This window comes from Cinclus cinclus, chromosome Z (genome assembly GCF_963662255.1).
Source record: "Cinclus cinclus chromosome Z, bCinCin1.1, whole genome shotgun sequence".
In the NCBI taxonomy this organism is placed as follows: Eukaryota; Metazoa; Chordata; class Aves; order Passeriformes; family Cinclidae; genus Cinclus; species Cinclus cinclus.
The window spans coordinates 76057158-76070470 of NC_085084.1; the positions used below are offsets into that span (position 1 = coordinate 76057158).

Consider the following 13313-nt stretch of genomic DNA (forward strand, 5'->3'; position numbering starts at 1 on the left):
CATGCCAATCAGCATTCATTCTGGCCAAGCTTGTAGGTAACAAAATAAAAACAGCATTTGGTGGTGGTGGTTTCTCTTGCCCCTACATTAATCCTTCCCTCCTACTGCGTAAAGGCACAATGAGTCAGAAGCTGCCTGATTTGCTCTCTACTATTAATGGCACCAAACTGCCCTCTGATTTCAACAATTTCTGACAGATTTCAGGTAGGACCAGTTCATGATTCATCAAAACATTTCAACCAACTGCACTTTTCAGTCAGGAAAAAAACAAAAGAAAAAGCAACCAAAAAAAACCAACCAAACAAAAAAAAAAAAAAACAACCAGAAGAACTTGGCACAAGACAATTAGTCTTTATGATCTACTTCTTTATAAGCTATCAGATGCACAACCTAGGATATGTTTAAGGTCCAGATCAACAACTTGTTGTCCTGGTTCATAAACTGTGCAATCAATTATTTATTTTACTGTGGGGTGGCCTGGAGAGCCTCTGGTTCACTGGTTACCTCTAAGCTTTCCCTCACTGTTGTATTTTACTGCAAACTGATCTCACACCAGATGCATTGTTGTCACAGTACTGCAAGAAGAGACACCTGACACAATGTTTTGCCAAGGCGATGAACTTCATTAACTGTCATAAAGAACTCTCATTCTTCCAGAACATCAGCTCACAGCTCTCTGGGTACAACTGGCAAGACAGCTGCTCAGATTTAACTCTGAGGTGCCTAGCCTCATCCTCAGGAAGCCAAACCCTGGAAGTAAGCTTTCTGGTTCAGCATCCACAAAGTCCCCTATCATGCTAGAAAAGCTGTTGTTTTCTGAGCAACTGCTACTAGGGAACAAGGACTACACATACTCATTACTTATGGTTAATGCTTAGGCATCGGCCTGCTTTGGCTCAAAAGCAAAGTTTGGGGAATTATCTGAAGGTGATGTAAGCTCATTAGCAAGGTGCTGGTAGGTGTGTACTGCTGTTACCCCACACATAAATCACATGTCAGTTACAGAGTACTGCAGCATGTGGTATTAACTGCAAACTTTGCCAATGTGGTGAAGCACTGATAAGAGTGCTCAAATGAACGTTGCTGCTCAGTCAATGAATTTTAAACGTATCAGCTATCACTGATAGCAGGAAATGCTACTTGGACTGCATGACAAAGCTGGCTGGTATAGCAGAACACAGCAGCTGGGTCACTGCCACGTGTCACATCCACACCATTTCTCTCAGCAGGCTTATGATCTCCATTCTGTGAGTGTATGAGAGATAATTCAGAGGAAGAATGAAAAGTCCTCTGTGAAAACATGGGACAGAAGCCACAGTGAGGTGGCTTCTGATCTCTGAGCAAATGTTTCAATTCCAGTGGAAATATTGGCTAGCGCAGCCACAGTTCTGTGTCTGAGGCTAAATGCGTGATGCTGAAAACTGAGGTGAGAAGACGGAAAAGCTAACCCTGTATTTAAATTTCAGGAGTGAAATCAAGTTTCTGTTAATTTTCTGAAAATATTTTTTGGCTTTTGAGAGAATCTGGGCCTCAAAGTTTCATCTGAACCCATTTAGGCCTGGAACCTCAAGTCCTCTGCTAATCTGAATTGTGGCATTTTTACTGAAGTGCTATCAACTCGAATTTAGGATCATCTTCTTCTCCTTTCCTCATGCAAGAAACAGAACCCCTGAGCCTAAGAATTTGCAGTGACGGGCTTCCAAGTTTTCCAGGAGACATAATTAGTTCTTCTTCAATTTCCACAAACTGGCAAAGTGTGAGTGGCCAGAACTGGAAGGCTTCTCTGTAGGTGGTGTAGGTGGAGAGACATGACTTTTGCCTTCTAGAAAGCTGATGATGTTAATCAATTCCCATCTATAAACGGCAGAGACTCTGTGAAATCATCAGGTCTGATTTGGCATATCAACAGCTAAAGAATTATGCCCTGCTAACATATTCCAGCTTTAGCAAGTTATGGAGTTCATCTGACTCCAGTTTGAATCTGCTGATTTTTGTCCTGCCTCCCTCCATCAGCCCCTGGGAGCTCAGCAGATTCAAACCCCCCCCACCCCCACCCCCACCCCTGTAGAGACATGCGCTGAATTTTCAGCAATCTCCCACACTTTCCTATAGGATTCAAGAGTAAAAAATCATGGAGCACTGAATCCAAACAATAGCTGTCAACTTCTCAAATACTAGGGCAGCCTTAGCTACGGCATGTGGGATGCTGAAGTGGAGCAAACACTAGATATCACAAATCCTTTGAGAATATTCCTATTTAAGTCTTGGCTGTTTCTAAGCCGTCCTGCAATTTGTTATTCAGGTGGTCAACTTAGAATTTAAAATGTGGGCCAACCCTGGCTAAGCATGAAGAGGAGAATTTCCTGAAGCTGTAATTGTGAAGATTAGCTGGAAACCAAAGGTATGAAAATTGTATGATAACAATATGCTGCTACTCAGCAGCTAATTCCTTGGGTTCCATAATCAGTGCTTGTCTCTGATACTCACCTCACAAATTCCTCACAACCTCACAACAGGGAATACTTCCCCTCCCTTGGGGGAAAAAGCTGTAGAAATGTTTTAAACTAGTCTTTCACACTACATCTAGACTCCAGCAGTGTGCAATGCAGTGTAGCACCTTTTAATTCCACTGCCATGAGTTCATTACTCATGAAAAGATAAGCAAAATACTGGAGAGTAGGCTGAAGTCTTCTGGAAAACCATAGAGGTGGGCAGAAAATGCAAGCCATGTTAGGTTTTATTAGGTAAAGTATGAGTAATTAAATAAATGGGGCCAAGTTCAGGCAAATATTAGCACTGAATGTGTGTAGCCCATCCTGGCAGAGAGCTAATCTCTGCTCTGCTGGTGCACTGGAGATGATTCAGAGAAATCAAAGGTTTTAAAAGGCATTAATGACCCAGTCTTTATCCAGGAGTTGCCTTTCACTATTCATTATGCTTTTAATGCTATCTGCCACTTCATAAACACTGTTTCCAAAACATGCTTTTGGGATGTCTGAGAATTCTCCTGAGTCATGATGAAGCTGTTTTCATCCCATGAGATCAATACAGCTCAGAAGGGAAATAAAAATGTTAATTTTAATTCCTAAAACTTATTTAAGGTACTTTTTCTCTTTGTATACATGTGTGTTAACGTATTTGCGTGTGTGTGTATATATGTATATGTATATTTGCCTTGACACAAGGGAATCCCTCCAAAGACAGCTCACTCTAAAGCTCTGCTGCTGTCCTTATTGCTTCTGACTAGTAATGTTCAGACCACATGACATTGACACATTAAACCCAGAGACACTGGGCAATTTTTGCCCTGTTTTGAGTACTACAGTCCAGAGAAGAATAAGAAAAGTGAGGGGAAATGGTACCACAACTCAGTGGGGGCAGTGGGTGGAGGAGAAAGTAAAGAAAGGCACTATATCCAGGAGCCCAGTCTCAATAAATAGTATTGGGCAAGAACTTCTGTTCCATATTATACCACATTACACATATTACACTGCAGGGTGACCACAGGTGAACCCTGTTCCTTCATTTCCCTTAGTGCAAAAGGGAGGTGACCTGAATTTCCCTAGGGATGTGCTCTGGACTCACTGTCAAAGAACACCACGTAGAAGCAGTATTTCAGAGCTTCCCAGACTTGTGCATTCCTACAGCTACAGCTGCAGATCGAGATGTATCTGGGAATCAGAAGCAGATTAAGCTGCAAGCACACAGCAACTCAAACCAGTCACACATGGCACAAGGAACCTACCTGCCACAGAAACAATAGAATGTTTGGTACCTGGCTCTGAAGAACAGCTTTGAGAACAAAAGAAGTTGAACAGTTCAAGACCAGGGCATACCACTATCCTAGTTTCTTACTCTCCCAAGGGAGTTATTTTGTTGGATAGAGTAGTGGGGATAATGCTTATCTTTGTGTAAGCTACTGTGTCATGGAGAGATGACCATAGAACAAATCTGCCACAGAAAGCAAGAACTGTCCTTCCTGAAAGAGGACAGAACCAGAGAAACATTTCCAATAAGTTCTACTGTCAAAACTGTTGTCTCACCTATTCTTACCCAATTGTCAGGTTCAATCTGCAGCCAAAAGACTATTCAAACTAGGACAAAAACCTTGTTTACTCTAGCAAAACAGAGAACCTGGCATTTTTATGAGTCAAGAAGCTATGTACTACACAGTCACCAAGCAGGAAACCCCCAGGGACAGCAGATAATGCAGGCACCTAACAGAACATGATTTATTTCTGGTGATCAGTGGCAGCCCTATGAAGTGCAATAAGCACCATTTGAAAAGAAAATGAAAAAAAAACCCCACTTCCAAAAACTATCTTCCTAGTGTGTTTGCCACTTTTCTTCCTGTTTTACATCTCACTGTCTGATTTGTCTCCCCTTCTAGTCTTTTGGTTCCAAAGTACAGGTGAAATAGTGGGTTCATTACCCCTTTTATACCTTCCACCTCTTGTGGAAGGTTTTAAAGGGCAGAATGCAGAGATGAGATCTAGTCTAGGGAAAGTAGTCAACAACCTCAAGAAACACCCTTTTTCTCCATTTATTTAATACAGTATCAGGAGAAATTTTCAATTTTAAATATAGGGAAACCCTACTTAATGGCTACCACTACAGAAAGTGGAAGTAAATTGATTCCTTAAGGGAAATTAAATGCACAAGCATTAAATTTTTATAGGCCACTTCACAAACATTTAAATACGAGTTTATTTTTTCCCAAAAATGAGTATTTAGCTGCTATTACAGCAGGAAGCATATAACTCTAGTTCTTGAGGCAGGACTCAGAAATTAGGAGTATTGAGGTGACTTGTGAAAGAATGACAGCAGTTTTCCTTGCCTCATGGGGCAAATCTATTTGTTGAGATTTTTGCCACTTCACAGAATTCTGCCACTGAGCACAAGCAAGATTTAGAAAAGCAATACAGGCAAAAACTGAGCTATCAGTCAGCAAAGCTGACTTTTCTCTTGGCATACAGGTCATAGCACAGATTCTATCACAACACAACCAAAAAAAATGCACTTGAAAATAATTTTTCCTAACATCAGCATCAGCAGGCTTTTCTTCATCTTCCTGAATCTTGAAAAGCAATGAAAAAAGAAGAGGAAAAAAAAGGATACATATATTACATCAGCACAAAAACAGTAACCTGGACAAGTAAAACATTATTTCTTCAACAATTAACATCTTGTAACAAATGGACACATCTGAATACACCTTAACATCTTGTAACAAATGGACACATCTGAATACACCTCAAAACATCAGTGGAGAACTCATTTGCATGTCTGTAATGTATTAGATATTGGACATTTCACACTAAAGGCACTGTTCCACATTTATATGCCATATAAAATGATTCAATGTCCACAGTACTGAGACTCCACCAGCCATGCCCACATGAGCACGAGGCAATCTTTCCTTTTCTATGCCATTCTGTTCATAGAGAGCAAACGTTTGTTTTGCTTTCTGTGCAAAACATTTTCCCCTGCATTTGATGATAGATTTAGTTGGGAAGCCTTCATTCATGGCCATCTCCCCACACTTACAGTGCCAGGTGTCACAAGGCTCTCCTCATGACTGCAGTCTTCAAGAACTAATATGATGCAAAACCCAGCAACAACAGTGCAGGGGGAATAAGCAGTAACACCCAGTCTCTGAGCTTTCTTACCTCTTTACCACCCATGGCTTCAAACATCTTCTCCAGCTGCACCCGCAGTTGTTGGATGTTGTTCATCAGGATGCAGGGCTGAAGGGACAAAAGCAGGTGACTTTCACTGCTCAGGATGCCAACACACTGTTGGCATCAGTGGGAGACCTTGTGCCTCAAGCACCCTTCCCCAAGTACCACCAGATATGAGAGTTACACAGAAGGCAGCGCATGCTCAGATTTCAGCACTCAAATATTAAAAAAATCTATTTTTCTCCAGCTTGAAATGGTATGGTCAGTTCCCAGCTGCAGAATACCCAGATGAACATACCTCTCTAAGCATCAGATCTACAGAGCAATCTGTGCCAACTTCTATTATTTTAAATCACACAACTCAGGCAGTGTGGTTTCAAGGGGACCCGATAGCCTCCAAACCCCACATACTATCTTCAGGAAGCTGTTTTTATTTCAGGTCCAAACCAGAATCTAAACTTCAAAAGCATCCACATAATGATAAAAACAACACTGAAAATATTTACATCATCACCTTGATCAGGTGCAATGTGAGACTGGTTTCACCACGACAATTACACGATTCTTTGGGGAAAAAGAGAAGCTCAGCATAACTTACCAGTTTCTCCTTGGAACAGTAGGACTCAAAGCTCTTGGAGAGTATGTCAGCATACTGCATCAGCACTTTCCCAATAGTCTGTGAAGACAAGATGTGAGTACTGTTACCTGTCCTCTACCACCGCAGAAGAACTCCAGGAAGCAGAACAAAACAAATCATACTGTCTTACACACCATTAAGAAAAGATAAACATCTGGACACTGAGGGTATTACCTTAGCAAATCTTCTATTGTAGTGGGCAACAATGACAGGATCTGGGCACTCCAGCTTCTTAATGATCTCAAAGCTCTGGTTGAGCTGGGTGAACACATCCACCACTGAGCAAGAGAACAGAGCGTGCTCGGATGTTTGCTGGAACTACAACAGAAGTACAAAGACTCATTGTCAAATGGAAAGATCTGAAATATACCCCCCCATGGGTGTTTCCATAATCTGTCACACTGAAAGCAGGGTGACTTTACGAAAACCTACATCTTCCTCAGAATTAGTCAAAAACTCTTCAAAAGGTCTAGAGGAGATAAATAGCCTTTTTAGGTTGGATTATAAATTTACTGTCCTTCACTAGCTATGATCATGACAAGCACAAGGGAAATGTACCATGATGTTGAGATCCTTAATGCAATGCATGGTTTGCCTGTCAGTTAAGGAGGGAAGAAGGAGAGAGTAAAGAGCTATTTTAATTTTTTTTAGATTTAGCTATTAAACAGAATGTTGCATGAGTATCACAGACTACAGTGCCAACAGTCACTAAATAACAGGAAAGCTGTTCTCTCCATAGGCAATACTCAGCAAATTAAGAGTAAGATTTGTCTGTCAGTGGATTAAGGTCACATTTTTACTGCATGACTGAGTACATGCAAAGTGTCTCAATTTTCAATTTCAATTACTTCTCCCAAACAGAGACAGTCGAGAGAGCAGCAGCAAGCCACTGGCTGACAGATTAACAGTAGCAGAACAGACAAAAATGAATGATATGCACCTTGCTATTAAAAAGTTCTCTGTGACCTAAAGTACTAAAATAAATGAGTTTCCCACTTGTTTAGCAAGTGAAAAGGACCACATCCTCCATTTGTAAGAAAGCTGAATTTATAGTGCTTTATTTGGTTCTGTGCACTGAATGATGCAGCACCAAGTCATGCATTCAGAGTGTCCTACATACCCCATCTTTTTTATCTCTCTCCAGAGCACCATGCAGGAAATCTAAGGAAACATCTTCATTTTCATCCAGCCACTGCATCACAAACTGCTCAAACCATCTGCAGGGAAGAAAAGACAGCAAGTTACAGCAGGAAGAGGAATACTCCAACCCCAGCAAGCCTTGTGAAAGCTGTCAGATGTCTGAATGCTGCTGTCCACATGTGCAGCCCAAATTCCCAAACACCTCTATACCTCTACACAAGCTAAAGGGTCTGTACCATCACTTGGGCTGGTTCTGACCCATTTTTGTTGTTCTTCCTGTCTTTTCTCTTGGTACCTTCCCCTTTACCCCCCCTTGAGAGCCACCTTCAATTTTGCTTCACCTCAAAGCACTTTGTAATTTTTTTCCCTTCTATCCACGTGCCAGAGAGCACAAAGAAGACCTCCACACCCCACAGGCACCTGTCCTGCTGCTCACTTGGGTGTACCAAATAGGCAATGTGAAAACAGGCAAGCTGAGAAGCAGCTTCAGTGATGGGATCTGACAGCTGGTCCCCTCTGTCCTCTGCTCCAAGGGACACACACAGTACAAAAGGGGGTGTGCATGTGTTTCTTGCCTGTGTTTAAGCAGAAACATAGCCCTTACATCTTATTTAAATGTCTGTCTAGAGCTTGTTGCATGCAAGTGCCAACATAGCACAGCTGTAGCAAATCTTAATCTCAAATATTACTAAACAGCATTCACAAACAACAGAAAGAAGTGTCCACATGCAATTTAGTCCATTAGATTATTATTATTATATGATTATTATTATATCCATAAAATTATATGAGTTTAACAGAGTATAGCCTTCTCTACACAGGCAGCTGTGTTCATGGAGATTGTGCTAATTGTGGGCTGAGTTTGCAGAGAACATGAAAGCATGTGCCAGACATGAGAGGGAGATCAACAGCAAATTCACAGGCAGAGCATACTAGATAGCCTTAAATAATCTCTACACTTTGAAATATAAAGAACATCAATGCTAATATTGGAAATTGTAATTGACACAGTGCTAAAATGTCAACAGCAACCTGTCTATGCAGCCCTATTTATTATAGACAGCAACGGTGGAACACTGTCACAGACATATGGACTTCCTGTATTTTTGAAGAATTCTTTTTGAATGGCACTTCAGGCTCCTAAAAGTCAGCATATGTTGAAGTCTGCTGCAAGTTTCTCAAGCTTTCAACATTTTCTTTTAAACTGCAATAGTGTATTTTAAACAGTTTAAGCCTTAGAAAGGAACTTGGGCAGTTTACAAGGAAGTAACTATACATTTTCCACCTGTTTCACAGCTCCCAGGCTGTGTGTTGCTGACTGCTTCACATGCCACAGGTCAGTGTGCAGGGAAGATTACTTGTTTGTGCCAGAAGCCACAGTTTTCAGTTTCAGAAGGAGAGCAACTTCCCGATTATCATTCATCCTTAGTTATTGCACCACATTCATAAGAAAGGGCCATTTGCTGTTGAGAACACTGCCCATTTTTATGGATACCATATGTTGCTACACAAAATCAAGTGTCAAGGTATACCTAACTGTCCTGCCAAATTGTCTAAGCAAAGGTGGCAGAGAAAATGGTACTGTTGGGTGGGTGGGAGTGGTGTATTTGCTCCCCCTCTCATTAAAAAAAAGCACTACCTTCAGGAAGAGGTTTACTATGAATGTTGAATGAACCACTTAGATCAGGAAATTCTGTAAGTACATCTGCAAAGCCAGCCTCAGTTTTGTTCTTTGGCTGACAGAAAAATCTGAGAGATGCAAATACTTTATAAATATTTCCAGACCACACGTACATTCAGTGCCAAACTATGCTTTGAGCTGTAACACAAACCTAGAACTATCTTAGGCCAAATACCTCTTACAATATTTTACGATCAGGTCTTGGGCTGCTGAGCAAGTCAGGGGGACACTGAGGACTATGAAGGCAACAGATCCACAGCAATATGCAAAATTATCTAGCATAGAAATGGATAAAAATAATCTGATTTCATGCAGAAATAGCTTCAAAATGTTGTTATATGGCAAATATCTTCTCCCTCATCTGCTTCAATTATTGGTCAGGAAGCAAACACTGTAATGACTCACACACCAGCACACACGGCAGCAGCTCACGGTGCTGCTTCAGAGACATTCTGTGCTCAAGAGGGGTCAGCACAGCCTGACTCCAGATGGCAAAGCCAAACTCACCAAAAAAGGTCTGCACAGAGTACACTTCAGTCCTGCCTGCTGGGAAAAGCAGTGGTGCTTCAGGATTACTTCCAAGTTTACCTCTGTTGGCTGCATAGCAGTGAGGTAACACAAAAGACTACCATTTCAGCTTGGCCATGAGCCTGGGTCCCTCAGGGTCACAGTCTGCAGGTGAATTGATCTTGTTCACTTGTTATGGTTATCTAAGGGACAATCTCTGTGACTTGGTAAAAGTCAAGGCAAGAAGGCAGGCAGGGCTCCAATGAGTAAGAGAATAAACGCTATGTTTGATGAAGAGAGCCAGAATAAGTCAACAAGATCTCAAAGGAAGGAATATCCTTCTCCACCAGAGAGGAGGCAGGCTCCAGTACAGTTACAATGCTACCTGCATGTTAAGATCAGTATTTAAACAAAGCATAGAACATGTATTTAGACACCTAAAAAGCTGGGGTTTTTCAGGAACTGATACTTCACAGCTTTTAGCTGGCAGAGAAGAAGGTTTGAAGATTCACTCCCAGTTATATAGTTACTTCAATTTCAGAAAATGTTTCTGAGTTTCAAAAAATAAAGGGAGCATAAAAGCTTCAGCTTCAATACTTTGGATCCTGCACTTTGTTCAATCATATCTCAAGGCTACCAGGAACGTGGTTTCTCAGAGTTTATAAACTGGAAGAGTGAATTTGTAGATAGCCTTTTGTCTGACAAGCAGACAGACAGCCCAACCATTGTCTGGACAGCAGCAATTTAGTTTCATCTAAGGAGTTTACCAGTGTGAAAACCTGATGTGTGGAGTCCCTTGTTTAAAGAAGTTCTGAGGCTAAAAATACTTGTGATGAAACAAATCAAAAGGCAATTCATATCAAGGGGGTATTTTGTGACAGGTGAAGGTTACAGCTGAGATAAACATCACCTACGTCTGATAATGTGACTATTTTACTGAAATAGGAGGGCGAAGTAACAAAGCCAGTGGCTGCAAATGTACATGAACCCTGAAGCTCTGCCACAAAGACCAGCAGAGCAGAACAGACTGCAGAACAAAACCAAGCATCATTATCCTGATTACACGGGAGAAAAAGAGAGATTAAGAATATCTGATGGCTTGCGTGAAACTGCCCTGACTCAGAGGCACAGCAAAGAGAAAGGGGCTTCTGAGACTGTCACTCTAGCACCCTGCTCACTGAGCATCTTATGCCTCTTGCTGACCTAATTTCTTAATCAGACCCACAGCCCACACCGAGTAATTATGCCCAACTAGCTCAAGTCTGATTAGTATACAGCTAGCACCAGGCTTGAGAAACTGCATGCACAACAGCATGGCAAGAGAATTCAAAGTGCCAAACTGGAAACACAGTCCAGAAAAAATGTGTTTGTCAAGAGGGGCCAAGTGCTGCATTTAGACAGCACAGAACAGTCATGTACAGAGTGGAAACAGCAGTGTGGTGGGACACTATGCTGAGGGTGCCTGCAGACCAGCCAATGGCCCACTAGGAGCACCACCAGTCAGCTATATCTCTGAATAAAAGAAAAAAAAAAAGGTTGCTGTCAACACAGCACATAAGAGCAGCAGCACTGCCTGCAAGGCAATGCATGGCAAGGTCTAGATGAAACATCAATATTTAAAGCCAAGTGCTACATTCAGACACAAATTGTCTAGAAAGAGGTGAGTAAACCTCATGTAGAAGGAAAGTTAGGAACAAACAAGAACCAGCAGAAGACCATAAAGAAGAACAAAGCATTTTACTCTTGTAAAGCAGGAACAATTTATTCTCCATATGCTCAAATAACAAGATCAAACTGAAGCAAGAAAGATTTGGAGGGGATGAAAAGGAGAGTGTATTTTAAATCCCCAAAACCCAGAGGAGGAGTAACAGTGAAGCACAAAAGTAACAGTAACAGTATTATCTCCAGGCTGCTCAAACAACGTTTTGGTCTCACACACCTTCTCACAACCTTTTGGTCTCGTACACCTTCTCCAGGTCGGAAATCTATTGTTGCTCTTTTAAAGCTAGAAATTGCAAACAACTGCTTAGAGCTCAAGAGTGACAGCTTACCTGACACTTCCAACTAAGCCACCCAGTCTTACTAAGAAAGAGAAAACATTATCTTTACTTACAAATCCTGTTGTGTGTGTGTACATACGACAACCATGTACAGTATATATACAGAAGGCCTATCTGTAGGCACACATCTTCTATCCAAGAATTGCCCACACTGCAGGCACAGAGTAGCTGAAGTCTGTCCATTCTATTGCTAGGCTTTGGAAATGTTGGGAGATACTGTACAATAATGGACTGAGTTGGGTGAAGGGCAGTGGCACAGAACACCAGAGGGGACAAACATGCACATAAACACAGAAAACTGGGAGGTAAGAAATGATGTATCTTGAAAGCAGCCACAGGAGAATCAGGCCACCCTACTGCCAAGGAAACACAAGGGAGCAGATAGTGGGGATTTACCACAGGAGACACACAAAACTCACGCTGGATATTCAGGCACTTTTCCCTTGAAGGCAGGCAGATCACGAACATATTCATTGTACAGCCACTTCACTTTGAAGTGTAAATTCATATAGTCTGCACTTTTACACAGTCTGTGTTTCTCATGCTCTGTTAAGGAAAGGGAAAAAAAACAGTTAGGTCTGAATTCATCACTGTCACCACACCAGACATGGAAGGACTTATGAAGCATGTCTGCAGAATCCAAGGGTGTTGAGGATGAAGCATCTACAGAGCCACAAAATCTTCACAACACGGGATTTTGGCAGCAGGTAGGAGTTCTTGGAGGTTGGGACCTCTTGGGCTCTGGAGTTTTTTTCTGTAGCTCTAATTAATATTTCCATTTGTTGAACATGTTTTTGTTGTCAAAGCAATAAAAGCAGAGCAATCTCTCATGGCCTTTTCATGTAACATATCACAGTTGAGACTCCATCTTTGCAGGGGAAAAATCGAGGCGAACAAATCTGTTCATTTTTGGATACAAACAATGCCAGTACCAACATGTTACACTGCATTCCCTGTGAGACAAGAGCATAAAGCACCAAGAGTCTGACAGTGTGACTCAAGTGAGATCAAATGAGCTACACAGGAACTGGAGCCTTTCCTGCTCCCACTTGGAGAAATTAGTATTTTTCTTCCCCAAAGCAGGATCTGCTGCTGAGTCTCTTCCACCTGCCAGGTTTCCTTATGTTTTCGTACCCAGGCAATGCTGGGAAAATGCAGTTTCTCCCTGTACAGTGCCCATACCTCCACAACACAACCCTTCCCACGCACCTACACCAGTAAAGCACTGGCCATAATCAGACCTACCTTCCTGCAGAGATCATCTCTGCAGACCACTGCTCCCCTTCCTTATCAGGAGAAAAGTATGGTCTACGTCTTCACTCTCAAGGCCCTTCACAGCCTACATCCATGCTACCATCTTTCAGCAGCCAACTCCCACCTCTGATCAGCCCACAACTATGTATTTAAAATACTTGCTAAATTCTCCCAAGAGCAGCTCAACGCTTTCTCCCAAGCCACCCCTCATATGCTTACACAGGCAGATCTTTCCACTGCACAGCTTTTCTTCAAAATCTTCCTTAAAGAGATTAAAACTGATTCCTTTTTCATGGTATAAGGACTCAGCATCTGGCTTTTGCCTGCACTGTGACCCTGCAGCATCAGGTGAT

At 41.8% G+C, this 13313-nt stretch overlaps 1 protein-coding gene across 1 annotated transcript in view; it reads right to left on the minus strand.

Annotated features, from left to right (window-relative positions):
* UNC13B (unc-13 homolog B) overlaps positions 1-13313 on the minus strand; it is a 178620-nt gene that overhangs the window by 27100 nt on the left and 138207 nt on the right. The window contains exons 28-32 of the mRNA XM_062513980.1: positions 12126-12252; positions 7439-7535; positions 6493-6636; positions 6280-6357; positions 5670-5747 (exon numbers count right to left, since the gene is read on the minus strand). Coding sequence (XP_062369964.1) covers positions 5670-5747; positions 6280-6357; positions 6493-6636; positions 7439-7535; positions 12126-12252 — 524 coding nt within the window. The remainder of the gene's footprint in view (positions 1-5669; positions 5748-6279; positions 6358-6492; positions 6637-7438; positions 7536-12125; positions 12253-13313) is intronic.